The sequence below is a fragment of the Citrus sinensis genome, chromosome 3 (assembly GCF_022201045.2).
Source record: "Citrus sinensis cultivar Valencia sweet orange chromosome 3, DVS_A1.0, whole genome shotgun sequence".
NCBI classification, from domain to species: domain Eukaryota; kingdom Viridiplantae; phylum Streptophyta; class Magnoliopsida; order Sapindales; family Rutaceae; genus Citrus; species Citrus sinensis.
The window spans coordinates 6,448,438-6,463,468 of NC_068558.1; the positions used below are offsets into that span (position 1 = coordinate 6,448,438).

The 15,031-nt window shown below is 36.1% G+C and overlaps 2 protein-coding genes across 3 annotated transcripts; one reads left to right on the forward strand and one right to left on the reverse strand.

The window, feature by feature from the left end:
* Window positions 1-354: 354 nt before the first annotated feature.
* Window positions 355-4,241, forward strand: LOC102617484 (probable LRR receptor-like serine/threonine-protein kinase At1g12460). 2 transcript variants are annotated; one of them, XM_025098527.2, is made up of 3 exons: window positions 358-1,236; window positions 1,377-2,434; window positions 2,524-4,241. In XM_025098527.2, exons 2-3 carry the CDS (start codon window positions 1,620-1,622, stop codon window positions 4,007-4,009), a joined length of 2,301 nt encoding a protein of 766 aa, XP_024954295.2. In that variant the 5' UTR covers window positions 358-1,236; window positions 1,377-1,619; the 3' UTR covers window positions 4,010-4,241. The 2 variants fall into 2 exon arrangements, with proteins under 2 accessions (XP_006477322.2, XP_024954295.2); XM_006477259.4 differs by having other exon boundaries at window positions 355-2,434.
* A 1,779-nt stretch (window positions 4,242-6,020) lies between these two features.
* On the reverse strand, window positions 6,021-8,582 carry LOC102617765 (probable aminotransferase ACS10). Its single transcript, XM_006477260.4, has 4 exons — window positions 7,798-8,582; window positions 7,532-7,654; window positions 6,994-7,154; window positions 6,021-6,902 (listed from the first exon to the last, which is right to left on the reverse strand). Exons 1-4 carry the CDS (start codon window positions 8,293-8,295, stop codon window positions 6,041-6,043), a joined length of 1,644 nt encoding a protein of 547 aa, XP_006477323.2. The 5' UTR covers window positions 8,296-8,582; the 3' UTR covers window positions 6,021-6,040.
* Window positions 8,583-15,031: the final 6,449 nt, after the last annotated feature.

The window sequence follows — 15,031 nt, forward strand, 5'->3', positions numbered from 1 at the left end:
TGGGCCAAGTGATATTTAATTTAACCAATCTTATCATGCCACATCAGTTTGTACAAAATAAGTTTGTATAAGAATTTGTGACTGTATCATTACTCATAAAATAAAAAAAGAGGACAAATTCCAGAATGTATCTGAGGCGTCGGCAAGAGTTTTGCAATTGTTAAAAAGGAAAAAAATTGAATAAAAAATAATAACTTTAGGTATAAAATATTCAATCGTATTTGGGTTATACTTTGAAAAAGTTAAAAACATCAGAGAATTAATTAATTAATTTTTTGGTTTTATACGCAAAGAATTTATCCTTAATATATATAATATTACGAAAAAGAAAAGAAAAGAAGAAAACTAGACGTCTCGTCTACCCGCAAGCAAAAACATAAAGAAAGAAAATAAAGTCTCAATCAAAACGGATAGAAGAAAAGCAAAAGTTGAATGCAAAGAAAAGAGCAACTCAGTCAACAAAACCGAGAAACATAAAAGCCACTTCCTTCACTTGTTCTTCTCTTTTGCTATTCATCATCATCATCATCATCTTCACCTTCTTCTTCTTCTTCTCACTTATTCTCTCTCTCACTCAGTAGCTGCTAAATGCTAATAATGTCGAGGAGGTATCGGCTTGTTGGTGGTTGGTGAAAGAGAATAAATGCTCGACTCAGGACAAGCACGTACAGGACCTACTCACACAAAGAGTTTCATCTCTCTTTCTTTATTCAAAAATCATAATAAATCATAATACGAGTGCTTCTTAACTCTGAAGATTGCCCTCACATTAAGGCACAGTAACACAACGGACCTGCACATGGTGCCAATATAAACACATTAATACTATGCAGAGAGATAGATGTACTTTTTTATAGGTAGTTATTAAATTGCCTCACCTGCTACCTTTCCAGCAAAGCCACACTCTGTTTCCATTTCATTATCGTTTAGTTTACTCCCCAATCCCATACATACTTGTCTCTACCCTTCATTTCTTCTTCTTTTTAAGCTCTCTCATTGCTTCGAAAATTCAATCTTCTCCGCTCTACCCCCCCAAGTTAATAAAATAACCCCAGATCTTCCTTTTGAGTATTGACTTGGGAGTATCATTTTGTTGACACGAATGTGTTCATATTGTGATGCACAAGGAACTGAAAAATGGGTTTTTTTATTCTTTACGCTATGATTGCGATGTGGCCACTGTAATGATGTAGATCTTTACTCAGGTTGGATTCAAGCATTCATAATGCCAAACGGGTAGATCCATTTTTCATTTAGTTTCGAGCATGAGAAGGATTCGACAATTTGTTCTTCCTCATGCTCTTTTATTCTTGATTTTTACTTCTCTTGGAGTCAGTTCAGCTTCAGCCGCAACTGATAAGGAAATATTGTTGCAGTTCAAAGGTAACATCACTGATGATCCTCACAACAAATTGGCTTCATGGGTTTCAAGTGGCAATCCTTGTGAAAATTTCAAGGGTGTGTTTTGCAACCCGGATGGTTTTGTAGACAAGATTGTCCTGTGGAACTTCAGCCTTGGAGGAGTTCTGTCTCCAGCTTTGTCTGGTTTGAAGTCCTTGAGGGTCTTGACATTGTTTGGCAATCGATTTACAGGTAATCTTCCACAGGAGTATGCTGAAATGCAAACATTGTGGAAGATAAATGTGAGTTCTAACGCACTTTCTGGGTCAATACCAGAATTTATTGGTGATTTACCAAATATAAGGCTGCTTGATTTGTCAAGGAATAGTTATAGTGGAGAGATTCCTTTTGCTTTGTTCAAGTATTGTTATAAGACCAAGTTTGTTTCTTTGTCTCACAACAATCTTTCTGGTTCAATTCCTTTATCTATTGCCAATTGTACTTATCTTGAAGGGTTTGATTTCTCTTTCAACAATCTTAGCGGTGAATTGCCATCTCAAATTTGCAATATTCCTGTACTGGATTTTATATCCGTGAGAGGCAACGCATTGACAGGGACTGTCGAAGAGCAATTTTCCCAGTGCCAGAGCATAAAGAATTTGGATCTTAGCAGCAATTTGTTCATTGGCTTGGCTCCATTTGGGGTTCTTGGATTAAAGAATATTAGTTATTTCAATGTGTCGCATAATGGCTTCCATGGGGAGATCCCTGAGGTTGGCATTTGTGGTGAAGGAATGCAAGTTTTTGATGCTTCTTGGAATGAGTTCGATGGAGTGATTCCATTGAGCATTACAAATTGTCGAAACCTTAAGGTTTTGGATTTGGGGTTTAACAGACTGATTGGGAGTATCCCAACTGGGATTACTGATCTGAGGAGGCTTTTGAAGATCAGTTTGGCCAACAATTCCATTGGTGGGATAATCCCCCCAAACTTGGGAAGCATTGAGCTTCTTGAGGTTTTGGATTTGCACAATCTCAATCTTCGTGGAGAAGTTCCTGATGATATAAGCAATTGCCGGTTTCTCCTCTTGCTGTGAGTACAAAAACTATCTTAAAATACTCTAAATTATATGCAACAATTGGTTCAATAATGTCTGAGAAACTTCTAATATCTTGTTGCAGGGATGTTTCTGGTAATGCTTTAGGGGGAGACATTCCTCAAACCTTATATAACATGACATATTTAAAAATCCTTGATTTACATCAAAATCATCTTAATGGAAGCATTCCACCCAGTCTAGGAAACTTGTCCAATCTCCAAGTGCTTGATCTGTCACAAAATTCACTTTCCGGTTCAATCCCTTCTTCCTTAGGAAATTTGAGAAATCTAACACATTTCAATCTTTCCTCCAACAACCTCTCCGGTACTATTCCCTCAACCATACAACATTTTGGTGTATCAGCATTTTTAAACAATACTGGACTCTGTGGTCCTCCTTTGGAGACTTCCTGCTCAGGAAGAGGCAAGGGTATGACACCAACATCAAAGAATCCAAAAGTTCTTAGTGTTTCAGCTATTGTTGCAATTGTCGCAGCAGCATTGATCCTTGCTGGGGTTTGTGTGGTAACCATCATGAACATCAAGGCACGCAGGAGGAAGAGGGATGATGAGACGATGGTTGTTGAGGGCACACCACTGGGTTCAACGGATTCAAATGTTATAATTGGGAAGTTGGTTCTCTTCAGTAAGAGTCTGCCTTCAAAGTATGAAGATTGGGAGGCCGGCACCAAAGCATTGCTTGACAAGGAGTGCCTCATAGGTGGTGGCTCAATAGGATCTGTATATAGAGCCAGCTTCGAAGGTGGGGTTTCAATTGCAGTAAAAAAGCTGGAGACATTAGGAAGGATTAGAAACCAAGAAGAATTTGAGCTAGAAATTGGACGGTTAAGCAACATTCGACACTTCAACTTGGTAGCATTTCAAGGTTACTATTGGTCCTCGACAATGCAGTTGATTCTGTCTGAATTTGTTCCAAAAGGGAACTTGTATGATAATCTACATGGGGTTAATTATCCAGGTACCAGTACTGGTGGTATTGGCAATCCTGAACTGCACTGGTCTAGGCGGTTTCACATTGCTCTTGGGACAGCAAGAGCACTTTCTTACCTTCACCATGACTGTAAACCTCCAATACTTCATCTCAACCTCAAGTCTACTAACATACTGTTAGATGAAAATTATGAACCTAAGTTATCCGACTATGGTTTAGCTAAACTGCTTCCCATTTTGGACAACTATGGTTTAACTAAATTCCACAATGCAGTCGGGTATGTTGCACCGGAGTTGGCTCAGAGTCTGAGGTTGAGTGATAAATGTGATGTTTATAGCTTTGGGGTGATCCTTCTGGAGCTGGTTACAGGGAGGAAACCGGTGGAGAGTCCTACTACAAATGAGGTGGTGGTCTTGTGTGAATATGTTAGAGAACTGTTGGAGAGGGGTTCTGCTTCAGCCTGTTTCGACAGAAGCTTAAGGGGTTTTGCAGAAAATGAATTGATTCAGGTTATGAAGTTGGGGCTAATTTGTACATCAGAGGTTCCTTCAAGAAGACCGAGCATGGCTGAAGTAGTTCAAGTGCTTGAGTCCATAAGAAATGGACTGGGATCATAGTTTGGTTAAAGCGCAAAGTGGAGGGTTTATTTTGACCATTCCTAATTTCCTATAGTCAAATTAACAGTGCATTTTTTTTAGCAAAGATCATGTAGTCTAGCTTGGGTTTCTTTGTGCAGAGGTGGTAAACAAGTTGCTTATCTAAAGAAAAAACAAAAAGGAAAAAAAATTCATTCTTTTGTATTCATTTACGTTCTGATCTTCTCAATAAAATGATTTATTTATTTATTTATTTTACTTCTTAAATTTGGCTTTTACATTAGAGCAAATTATAATTGGCTTGGCATGAACATCAAGTTACTAAACGTGTTCCATATCACCTAAAAAAACAAAATGATCTGTTTTACATTGAAAAATTAAAAATAATTCGAAGGTGTCCCTACACTGTGGCATGAATAATTTAATAAGGTCAATTTTCTGAGCATTATTTAAGATTAAAATGTCAATTAAAATTGTAGTACCACCTGCAACAAACTGCAGTAGATACCAAGAATAAACAGGATTTGCAGAGCTGAACCAATTTGGTAGAGAGATTTTGAATGCTCAAAACTTTGTTTCATTAGGATCCTTTATTTTGATGATCCTTTTGATTTGTAGCATTATCTTTAGACTATATTATTTTCTGCTGGCAAATATGCTTCTTGCTGTAATATTTTGTGCCCCAACATTCCTAGAGCAATTATGCAAGATAGAGTTGAATTTGTTACTGTTACGAGTTTGTATGATGATTATATGTGAATATGACTAAATTTCTAAGTTTTGTATTGTTAATTGTTTCGTGTTATTAGGTTTTTTTCCCCTCCCTCCTCCAAATGTGCATGATGGAGTTAAACATGTGATGTGCTGTGATAAGAGGTACTTGTTTTCATTGTTGCAGGTAGATGATCAAGGCCGAAGATTGGGAAAAAGAAGACGGCAGTTCCCAAATTCCTCTCGTCAACACCTGAAGGTGGTTGAATTACAGGGGTTCTTGGGGGTCAGTTTGATCTTGAAGTTGCGTCTCACTTGCTGCAAATTGTAATAATGCTTGAGAAGTTGGTCGTGGAACCTTCCACAATCTTGAAGTTGGTTGTGGGAGTCAGTTTGATCTTTAAAGTGGAAGTTCCACGGTGGAACCTTCCACATATAGGAGGAAAAAATCACTTGGATATTGTAGTAAGATGCATAACGTCAGGTTGCCTCACGGTATTGAACTTGTAGTTTCGGAAGTCAAACTTTGTTCATTTGAAAGTAAAGACATTGTTTACTGTTATGTCCGCAGTCAAGGTTTAGATCCTTATTACTAAATTATGTTCCATGTAAACCTTTAGGCTCTTATCCACAAGGTGAGCCTACTCAAACACTAGCAGCCTGCACGTTTTCTGATGATAATGTTCACCTAGTATTTCCGCCTTCATTAGAACATTTTGTTTTCCTTAATATTCACCAAAATGGTACTTGAAGTCTTTGGTTTACTAAAAGTGTGACACTTTACAAATGAATCTCTGAAGCAACGACAATGCGAGTGAAAGATGAATGTATACAGGTGACAGAGACGCCCAGATTTAAAGGACTCTGAAGTTTATAGCTTTTGATGTGATTCTTTTGGAGCTGGTTGCCAAGCGGAAACCAGTGGAGAGTCCTGGTGCGAGGTGGTGGTATAGCGTGAACGCGTAAGAGAATTGCTGGAGAGTGGATCCTCTCCAGCTTGATTTCATGGAAGTTTGTGGAGTTTTGCAGAAACTGAATTTTATGTAGTTGGGTTTAATTTATTCATCCGAGGTGTCTTCAAGAGCAGGTATGGCTGAAACTGCTCGGGTGGTCGTGTTAGTAACTGTAAGACATGGATTGGGGATTCATAGTGAAGCCTTTTGAAATTTGAACTGTCATGTTACCCTTACTTATACGACTAGAGGAGGCATAAATCGCCTTCAATATTAATAAACTCCATTACACACCTTTGATCACAGCAATTGTAAAACGAGCTTCTTCTACAAAGAATCTGTAAGCGATTTCATTCTATTAAATAAACAAATAGCATTCCAAGTGATTTCAACTGTGAGATTTACAGGTTTGAGAAATTCTTCTTATTCGTTCCATAACTACATGAATATCTTTTTCAGTCAACAAAGTAAAACTGAAACTGAACCATCCCGGTTCTATACAGTGACAAGAAGATCCAGGAGTAACATTAACCTTAGCCACATTCAACAACTTATCCCAAAGCTCAAGCTCTCCCTTCTCACTGTAAGAGCTGATCAGTCCGCTCATGTCAGCCCAACAGTAGAAACCCCCATTACTCTTAGCACACTCAATGCCCAACTGCCTCAATCCTGCCACAAACTTTACATACAATCTTTGAAGCCTCTCCCTGTTAATATTGATGAACTTTTGAACAAATTTTGTATCTGAAAGCATCGACACAAGCAAATGCTGGGATGGAGCTGAAACGGAAGAGAACCTAGCCAACTTTTTAGCAGCAGCCAGGACACTGTTATTGTAGGAGTAGATAACACTAATCCTAAAACCTGGAAGAGAAAGGTCCTGTGATAGGTTGTATACTGTATGAACTCTATCCCTGTCAAGGTATTCTGAATCAACAATTTCTGCCAAGCTCACAAATTCTTCAGTTCCAATTCCAAAAGTGGACCCTGCAAGTATTTCATTGGAGACTATATGGATGTTCTTCTCTCTAGCAAAGTCCAGAAGGCTGTAAAGCGTTTCCCGATTAATTACATTGCCAACAGGATTTGAGGGGTTTGAAATTATAATCCCACGAACTTTTAGACCTCGTTTCCTAGCATGGTTGAATGCCCGGTCTAGAGCAGTAATACTTAGACTGAAGTTGTCAGCACTACGGCAAGGAACAGGTATTATCTCTACCCCAGTTCGCCATTTTACATTCCTGTCAAAACTGCACACAGTGCAAAACTTCAGTTTTCTCACAGGATGGTTCATTTACGGAATGAGAACTTCTGACACTGTCAAAGGGAATAAATAGTTACCACGGGTGATATGGCGTTGGAACTAGAAATGCATTCCCACTGTCTGCTAGGCTGAAGCTAAGTATCTCAATTGCAGGAGCTGCTCCAGCTGTCAACACTATTTGTGATGGGTTGAAGGAAACTTCTTTTCCCAAGAATTGAGATACAAACCCTGCTACAGCCTGTGAGATTAGAGTGCATGGTGAAGATAAAACGGTTAACTGCAGTTAACAAAAATATCATTCACACAAAAGAAAGCACCATTCATAATTCACAAAAGAACAGGGATTAAAGATTACAGTTTCAGTAATTCAACATAAATCTAAAATCACATGAGAGGGGCAGACGCAGATCCTCCTCAAAGAGAGATACCTCTTCTTAACAGACTACAAACTACTGGAGAGGATAATCTTCTTTCAGAGCATGTTGCTAGTTTAAAGTCATTTATAATCAAATAATTGCACAGCCTACTTTAATCAGTTTCACAGTCAAAAGAGAAAATAGAGAAAAGATAAAAGAAATGAAACAAACAAAAGCATAAGTTACAGAATGTCATTACCACTTTCAACTCCATCAATCCATCAAAAGGCTGGTAAAAAGCAATCCCATTACTTCCAGCTCCACCCACTATCGCCTCTTCTGCATTCTCAGCAAGCCAATTCTTAACCAAATCCAACGACAACTACACCAACCAACAAAAAAGCTCAAAAGTTGATTAAAACCAATTTTTCTGTTATCCAAAGCCCAACTTAGACAAACCAAAGCCAAAACAATTATTGAGATATTTTCTTCTTTTCTTTTTTTTTTTTTTTATAAAAAAAACACCTTGTTTTGCGCCAAACCAAGCTGGATAACCCCACCCGGATTGCCCACTTCATCGTACGGGTCGTCCTCAACCTGCTTTGAACCCACATCGCACGGCGTCTCACCAGTCTTCAAAATGGAGATGACCCGACCCGACACACAAGCGGGTCCGCCCACATTTCTCGGCGACAGCAGCGACCGAGACAAACTCCGCGGCAACCCATGATGCTCCGTCAACTGCCCCGAGGAACTGGACCGCGACGGAGCGGAAGAAGCCGTATTCTGTGTCGGAGAAGATGAGCTCGGGTCGTTGGGGTCACCCGGGTCATTACGGAATCGTTTGAGGTAAAGCTGGAGAAAGTAAAAGAGGGCACATGGGATTACGGAGCCCAGAAACAGACCTCCCCTCCCTTGAACCACCCCTTGTAACGGTACAATCACTCTCATGGCGGTTCCTCCACCGCTGCTGCTCGAACTACTGATTGGCTTGGGTTCCTCGTCGGCTCGGGCTCGGGTCATTGTAAGAACTGAAATGGACTCATGGAGGGATGTTGCCGGAGATGGGAAAAATATCGGGTGGCTTCGATGAGTAAATTGGGCACGTTGATTACAAAGCCGAAGGGAGGATGCTGTCACTGGTGCTTCTATTGTTTAAATTTTATTTTCCTTTTTTTGGTGTTTTTATTTTTGAATTTGTAAAATTTTATTTTGTGCGCCGTTCCTTGTTTGAGGGAAAGATGAGATATTGTTGTTGGGATTTTTTTTTTGTCTCTTTTGGAGGGAGCGTGTGTTTACGAAAATGGGCATTTTATTAGTTTTGTTTGCCCACTTTTGAGTAAATGGAGGTTTATCCTTTTTTTCTTAAATCATTTTTTTAAAATTATATTTTAGATAATGAAAATGGAAATTTTTATTTCTTTGTTTTGCAATTAGTGGGAAGAAAACTTGTACTTTACTTTCTTTTATGGCAATGTCAAACTATTTGGTTGCTTGCTTTGACATTTTCGTGTTGGAGATAAAAGGTGTTCAGGATTCAAAAATTTTTTGCTCTTTAGTGGGTTATGGAGACTGGATAGAAGTAGAAATTGTTATTAAAAAAAGAAAAAAAATTAATATTTTATTTAAATAATTAGGTCATGTTTGTATCCGTCATTAAATATTATCAAATGTGCCGTTGGGTGTTTATCGAATGTTTTACTATTGATCAATTTTATTTTTATTATTAATATAATCGTAAAATAAAATAACGACACATAATACTTGACGATAAATTGTAAATCACTCTTTATTTAGAATGACAATCTTTTATTTTTATTAAAAAATATGAAAATATCAATTTACGTTCATCTATTATTAAAAAGTTTTTTTTAAAAAAAATAGAGTGACCAACATATCTCATATTTATCTTTATTTTTTAAATAAAAATAAAGTAAATTAAGTTTTCGTATTTTTAAAGAGGTAAATTAAACCTCTATCTAATCTAAAAGATGATGAATTGAGGTTTATTGACATTGCTTTACTTATGATGCAAGTTGGAAAACAAATTGCATTGATGTGATTTTCCAGATTGAAAGTAGAGATCACAGATTCACAGATGGCGTCCAGTACGCATGCACAGCATCTGTTTGAGTATTCTTGAAAACTCGCAGCATTAATGAATGAATGAATGAATTAATTTGGATCATGGAGATCCGTCGAAGTCACCAGTTTAATAATTCTTAACAAACAGACAAATGCAGTCTCCTTTTCATGCTGTCAAATAATACAAACAAGTGGTCACTAACGTAAAAGTCAAAAGGATAATCCAGATTCCATCCTCACACAATCTCCAAAAACACCATGTTATTTTCTCGCAACTAATGATGCAATTTTTCTCGACAAATACGACAGAGTTACTTGGGTTCATCGTAATTTCAGTAGCCAGATAACTTAACATCATCATTTTAGTAACAAGAGACAGACAATGTTTTAATCTGACAATTTTAATAATAGGATGGATGGTCTATTGGTTCCATAATAAATTCTCTGTATGGAACAAAATATGATGGAATCTGGCCCCAATTGGACGTCGGAGTATTTGCATTGCACTTGGAGACAATCAGCCGAATTTGTCTCTTCCTCATCTCCCTACCACCACAAGCCCAAATCCAGCAAGGCAAGCCACCAAAAAATATCCCCAGGGGCCCAGGCACCCTATAATTTAGTTTTTCATTTTTATTTTTCCTCTCGGTTAACTTATAATTCATGCAACAAAAGTTGTCTAGTCTAGTCATTTTCCCGACCCTTTTTGCTAGGACCATAACGTTGAATTCCCACAAAAGAAAATAATAATAAAGAACCGGGTGATGCTTACTTGAGCCAAACGCTTTGCTTGTTAAATTTGGATTTGGAGGTCAATTATGGCCGGCATGTATGTGAGTGATCCATTTATTGAACTATAGATTATTATTATTTTTTTTTATGCCGCATGTACACTCCATTGACTGAAAGTTAAGTCGGTTGTCCAAGTAACATGTTAAGGGAAGTTTGGAAGAAGCTTAGAAATTGCAGATGAATTTATCCAGGAGATTTCTACCTCATCTTCACCCCAAAAATCGAAAAAAAAGGGCAAAAGACAAATCGACCCTTGTCATCGTGACACGTGGACGATGAACTTAGGATGCTGTGAGATTCATGGTTGCTCTCTCCATCACAGGCCACAATTACATGGCCAGCCATTAGTAATCGGCAAAATACGACAGAAACATGTGCATACACGCACAAATAGATATGGTATAATTGTGAGCACACGTCTAGTATTTGATGATTTGATGCGGATGTTTGCGGCTTGAATGCAAAGTTGGTTGCGGGCTTTATCTTTACAAGTAACAACGGTTATGACTTGCGAATCTTGACAGTTTAGTTTTTGTTATTTGGTTAGACATTGATGGGTGGATGCATGTTTCGAGTATATCCAGCTATTTATTGTACTATTTGTATCTCCGTCTGCTAGCTTTGTTTTTGTCGTTCATACTTTGAGACTCAAATTGAAACTCTTGGCTATGCATTTTTGCTATAAACCGATGAGGTCGACATTCCTTCAGCCCAAAAGACCACCGGCTTTCGGTCGTTTCCATTAATAATCAAACCATATTATATATATATATATTTTTTAGTTTCATAATTTTTTTATATTATATTAGAATATCAAAATTGTTTGGTGTTTGAGGAATGAAATGGGGTGACCAAAATAAGGTGTTTGCTCGTACATTTTTATGCTCTCCTCAAAGTAAAAAGTGAGCAAATAGTTGATAGGCTACCAGGAGATTATTTGGTCACCTCGACCAGGATGTTATTTGGTGACCTCAAGTACAACACCTCGATTAAGATGTTATTGGTCACCTCGAGCACATCACCTCGACCAAGATGTTATTTGGTGATCTCGAGCATATCATCCCAACTAGGATGTTATTTGGTGACATTGAGCACATCACCTCGACCAATATGTTATTGGGTGACCTCGAGCACATCACCCCGACTAGGATGTTATTTGATGACCTCGAGCACATCATCTCGACCGGGATGTTATTCGGTGATCTCGGGCACATTATCTCGACCAAAAGATTATTTGGTGACCTCGAGCAGATCATCTTGACCAATAGGTTACCAGGAAGCACGACTCAATAAAAACAAATCTCAATTATTTTCTTCGATATATTAGGGACCATGTTCTTAGTGGGCTAAAAATTAGTAGTTTTCTTGAGAATTTTATGGGAGAGGATAAAAACCGCCATAATTTCCTATAAAAACCATTGGAAAAGAAGGAAAAATGGGGGATTCTTTTCTCTCTCTCTTTGGGCGACTGAACCCATGGGAACTTTTTCTCTCTCTATCACTGAGAAATTTCTCTTTCTCTCATGATTTTTTTTCTTTAAGATTGATTATTTTCTATTGTTTTCCCATAAATTTACTTAAAACTTTTTGTTTAAAGCATTCATAATTAAGCCACGTGAATTGTGGTACAAGTTTTTCCAAAGAGACACAAATCGCTGACTTGAGCATCGGAGGATTTTCGCTAGAAAAACTTCCGGTGCCCTCTTACTGTTCTTTGTGCTCGCAAGCTTGCGGGTTATCTGCTCATCGAGTATCTGCTCATGGATCATTTGCTTGTGGATCATCTGCTCGTGGATTATCTACTCGTAGATCATCTGCTCGTAGATTATCTGCTCATGGATCATCTGCTCATTGATTATATGCTCATGGATCATCTGCTCATGGTGCTCACTGAACAGCAGTTCACAGATTATCAGCTCATGAATTATCTGCTCGTGGTTAGAGGATTTTCTTGGAGATCAACCAGCAACTTCCCACCAAATAAATTTAATGCTGATGTAGGGATCTGAGATCGAGTCACTAACCAACTCATCCAAATTCTCGTATCAATAGAAATTTTATTTAATAATTTATTTTAAATTATATTTAATTTAAGATTAAATATCAAAATTTTAATCATTAATTTATTTAAACTAGTATTAAGTATTAACCATAAAAATAATCAACTATTTCTTTTAAGTAGTACTGAATATTAAATATTAAAGTCAATAATTATCCATATAATTTAAAATTATTATATTTAAATAATTATTTAACTTTATTAACTTAAATTAACATAGTTATATCCAATATTGTATCAAGCAAAAGGTACTTTTGTATATAATCCAATCTAATTTAAATCTAAAAGTTAATCCATCTAAATGCAGCCTTAATGATACAATAATGATGCACATTTAAACTACTACTTTACAAACTTCCTTGCGTAGTATGGGTGTGACACATGGCGTTAAATGGGAAAAAAGTTCCAAAGCGTGAAGTAAAAGGCCCTTGTGTCTATAATCAAACCCCCATAATAACCAAAGCTTGTGACAATTATAAACAACAATAATTGTAAAGTAGCCTTTCGCTAAATAATTAAATGAAACTTCAATAGACACGCATTTAGAAAGTGAACCAAGATGATAATCCAAACCATTAATGTTTCATACAAGGGTATCCCATTAACATGAATCCCGTGACCGCATTGAATGAACACAGAACAATGATATGATATCTAGCCAGTACTGTACTCATAATTAATGGACAACATTAATTGGTTTTCTCGACCTTCCGGGTCATCACTCTGAGGCACTGAATTCAAACTTAGGCTCCTTTAACAGTTACTTTATTCAAGTGCCGGCAGAAATAGATGAAGGCGATCCCAAAGTAAATGCTATGAAGTTGAAAGCTTCCCATATTTTCTCCGAGACTAGTGCATATGGTCTAATTACTTTCCCTGTGACTATACAATTTGGTTCTCTTTTTACCTGGTTTGGCACCGGCAGGCGTTTGCTTTCGTAAATTTTTAAAGAGATTGGGAAAAGGTTTCTGGTATTCACATTGAAACGTTCCTGTTTGGTTATAAAGAATCCGTGAGTTATATTAATGCAAGAAAAGTCTTTAAGTTTAAAAGCCACAAATAACAATCTCCATCTCCATGCTAATATGCCTACCCGCAGATAGATAGGGAATTGTTGCCATTTCAAAATTTGGTACTTGCTGCAAGGACTGCTTGTACATGTTCGTTCAATGGAACTACATGTAAGTTATGGTTGGAGCTTTTTAATTGTAAATCAAAACATGGTTTCTGTTTGATGAAGATAGGAATTAGCATGAGGAGCCTCGTGGTGAGTTTCAACATACAATAAAATAATCTAGGCAACATTAATCAAGATCAAAACTATATACTGATCTTTTTTTTTTTAAAGAGTAGGAAGAACAAGTACTAAAGAGTTGCATAGTGGAATTAAATGCAAGCCAAAATAATAATAATAATAATAATAATAATAATAATAATAATAATAATAATAATAATAATAGTAATAAAAGCCGACTCCTATTGATTGGTATTTTAAAAGATTGAAGATCGAAAGGAGTGTGGCATGAGATTTTAGAGGGTCAGATATTTTATTTTAATTTTTCAACAATTTGGGTGACAAACCAAGGTTCTTGAGTATTTGATAAACACTTGCAATTTTGTTTTGATAGATAATCATTTATTAAAAAATAAGTTTGGAAAATAATAATAAATAATTTTTACTTAACAGTTAACAGTGTTAGCATCGATCCATTTTCCTTGACAATTAGAAGTATTATCCTATGACAATTGTGGCTTAAAAATCATGATAATAGAGCCCTAGAACATTAAACGTCTACTTTTCAGGCGAATAGCAACTTTATTTGTGATTCTATTTATTTATTTATTTTTAAAATGTTATAATTTAAATACATACAATGTGAAGTCAAGCGAAAGTCTAAATATATATAATTTTTTGTGCGTAATCCACAAGTCTACCAAACATTAACTTGAAAATCTGAGATATCTATCCCTATAAAATCTCAAGGCCAGATAAGGGCTTGAGCCCAACCCTCAAGATATGGAACCTTATTGTTCAATTACTTGCTCTAGATCATGTTGACCTTTCCTTTCTCTCTTTTAAGTACTTGGCAATGCTATTTTGACATTTCCTCTGCAGATTTTATTTTACTGCTATTAAAAGAATTACAGCATCAGTAGTAGAATTATTGTAAACCATTTTATACTAAATGAAACATATGCAGCCTTGATTTTTTTTTTTTTTTGTTTTAAAGAATAGTTACCAGTTACCCAAGTTACACGTAATTCCTTAATCTTGAATTTTTATATATAAACAAAAAAAATATTTCTAATCATTAATTCACTATAGAAGATAAAAAAAAATATCGATTTTTTTTAATGAGGGCATATATAGTAAACGAAATCATTATAAAATTATGCCATAAGACTCTAAATTAGAGCTTTTCTTTTTAAAAGAGACTTAAAATTGGATGCATTTTATATGCATTATTTAGATGTACCATTTCATTTTGTTGTTCACAATACTAGTCTTGAAATTGTAAAATATTAATATGCAAAATTTTACACGAATTAAACACCTTAAAAATATCTCATCAATTTATAATAAATGGTTTGTGAATTGAATCACAAAGTTGTTAATACTGCCCATAAATAAACATTTTTTAAAAGTTATTTTGATGTAATTTTAGACATAGTATATGGTGAATGATATAATAAAAAATATTAAAATAGGAAGAAAATTATAAAATCACACACAATGAAAATTAGGGAATTGTGTAATGATAACTATGTTCAGAAAAATACATAATCGTCCATTTAAAAGATCGAAAAAGATTCGAAATCATT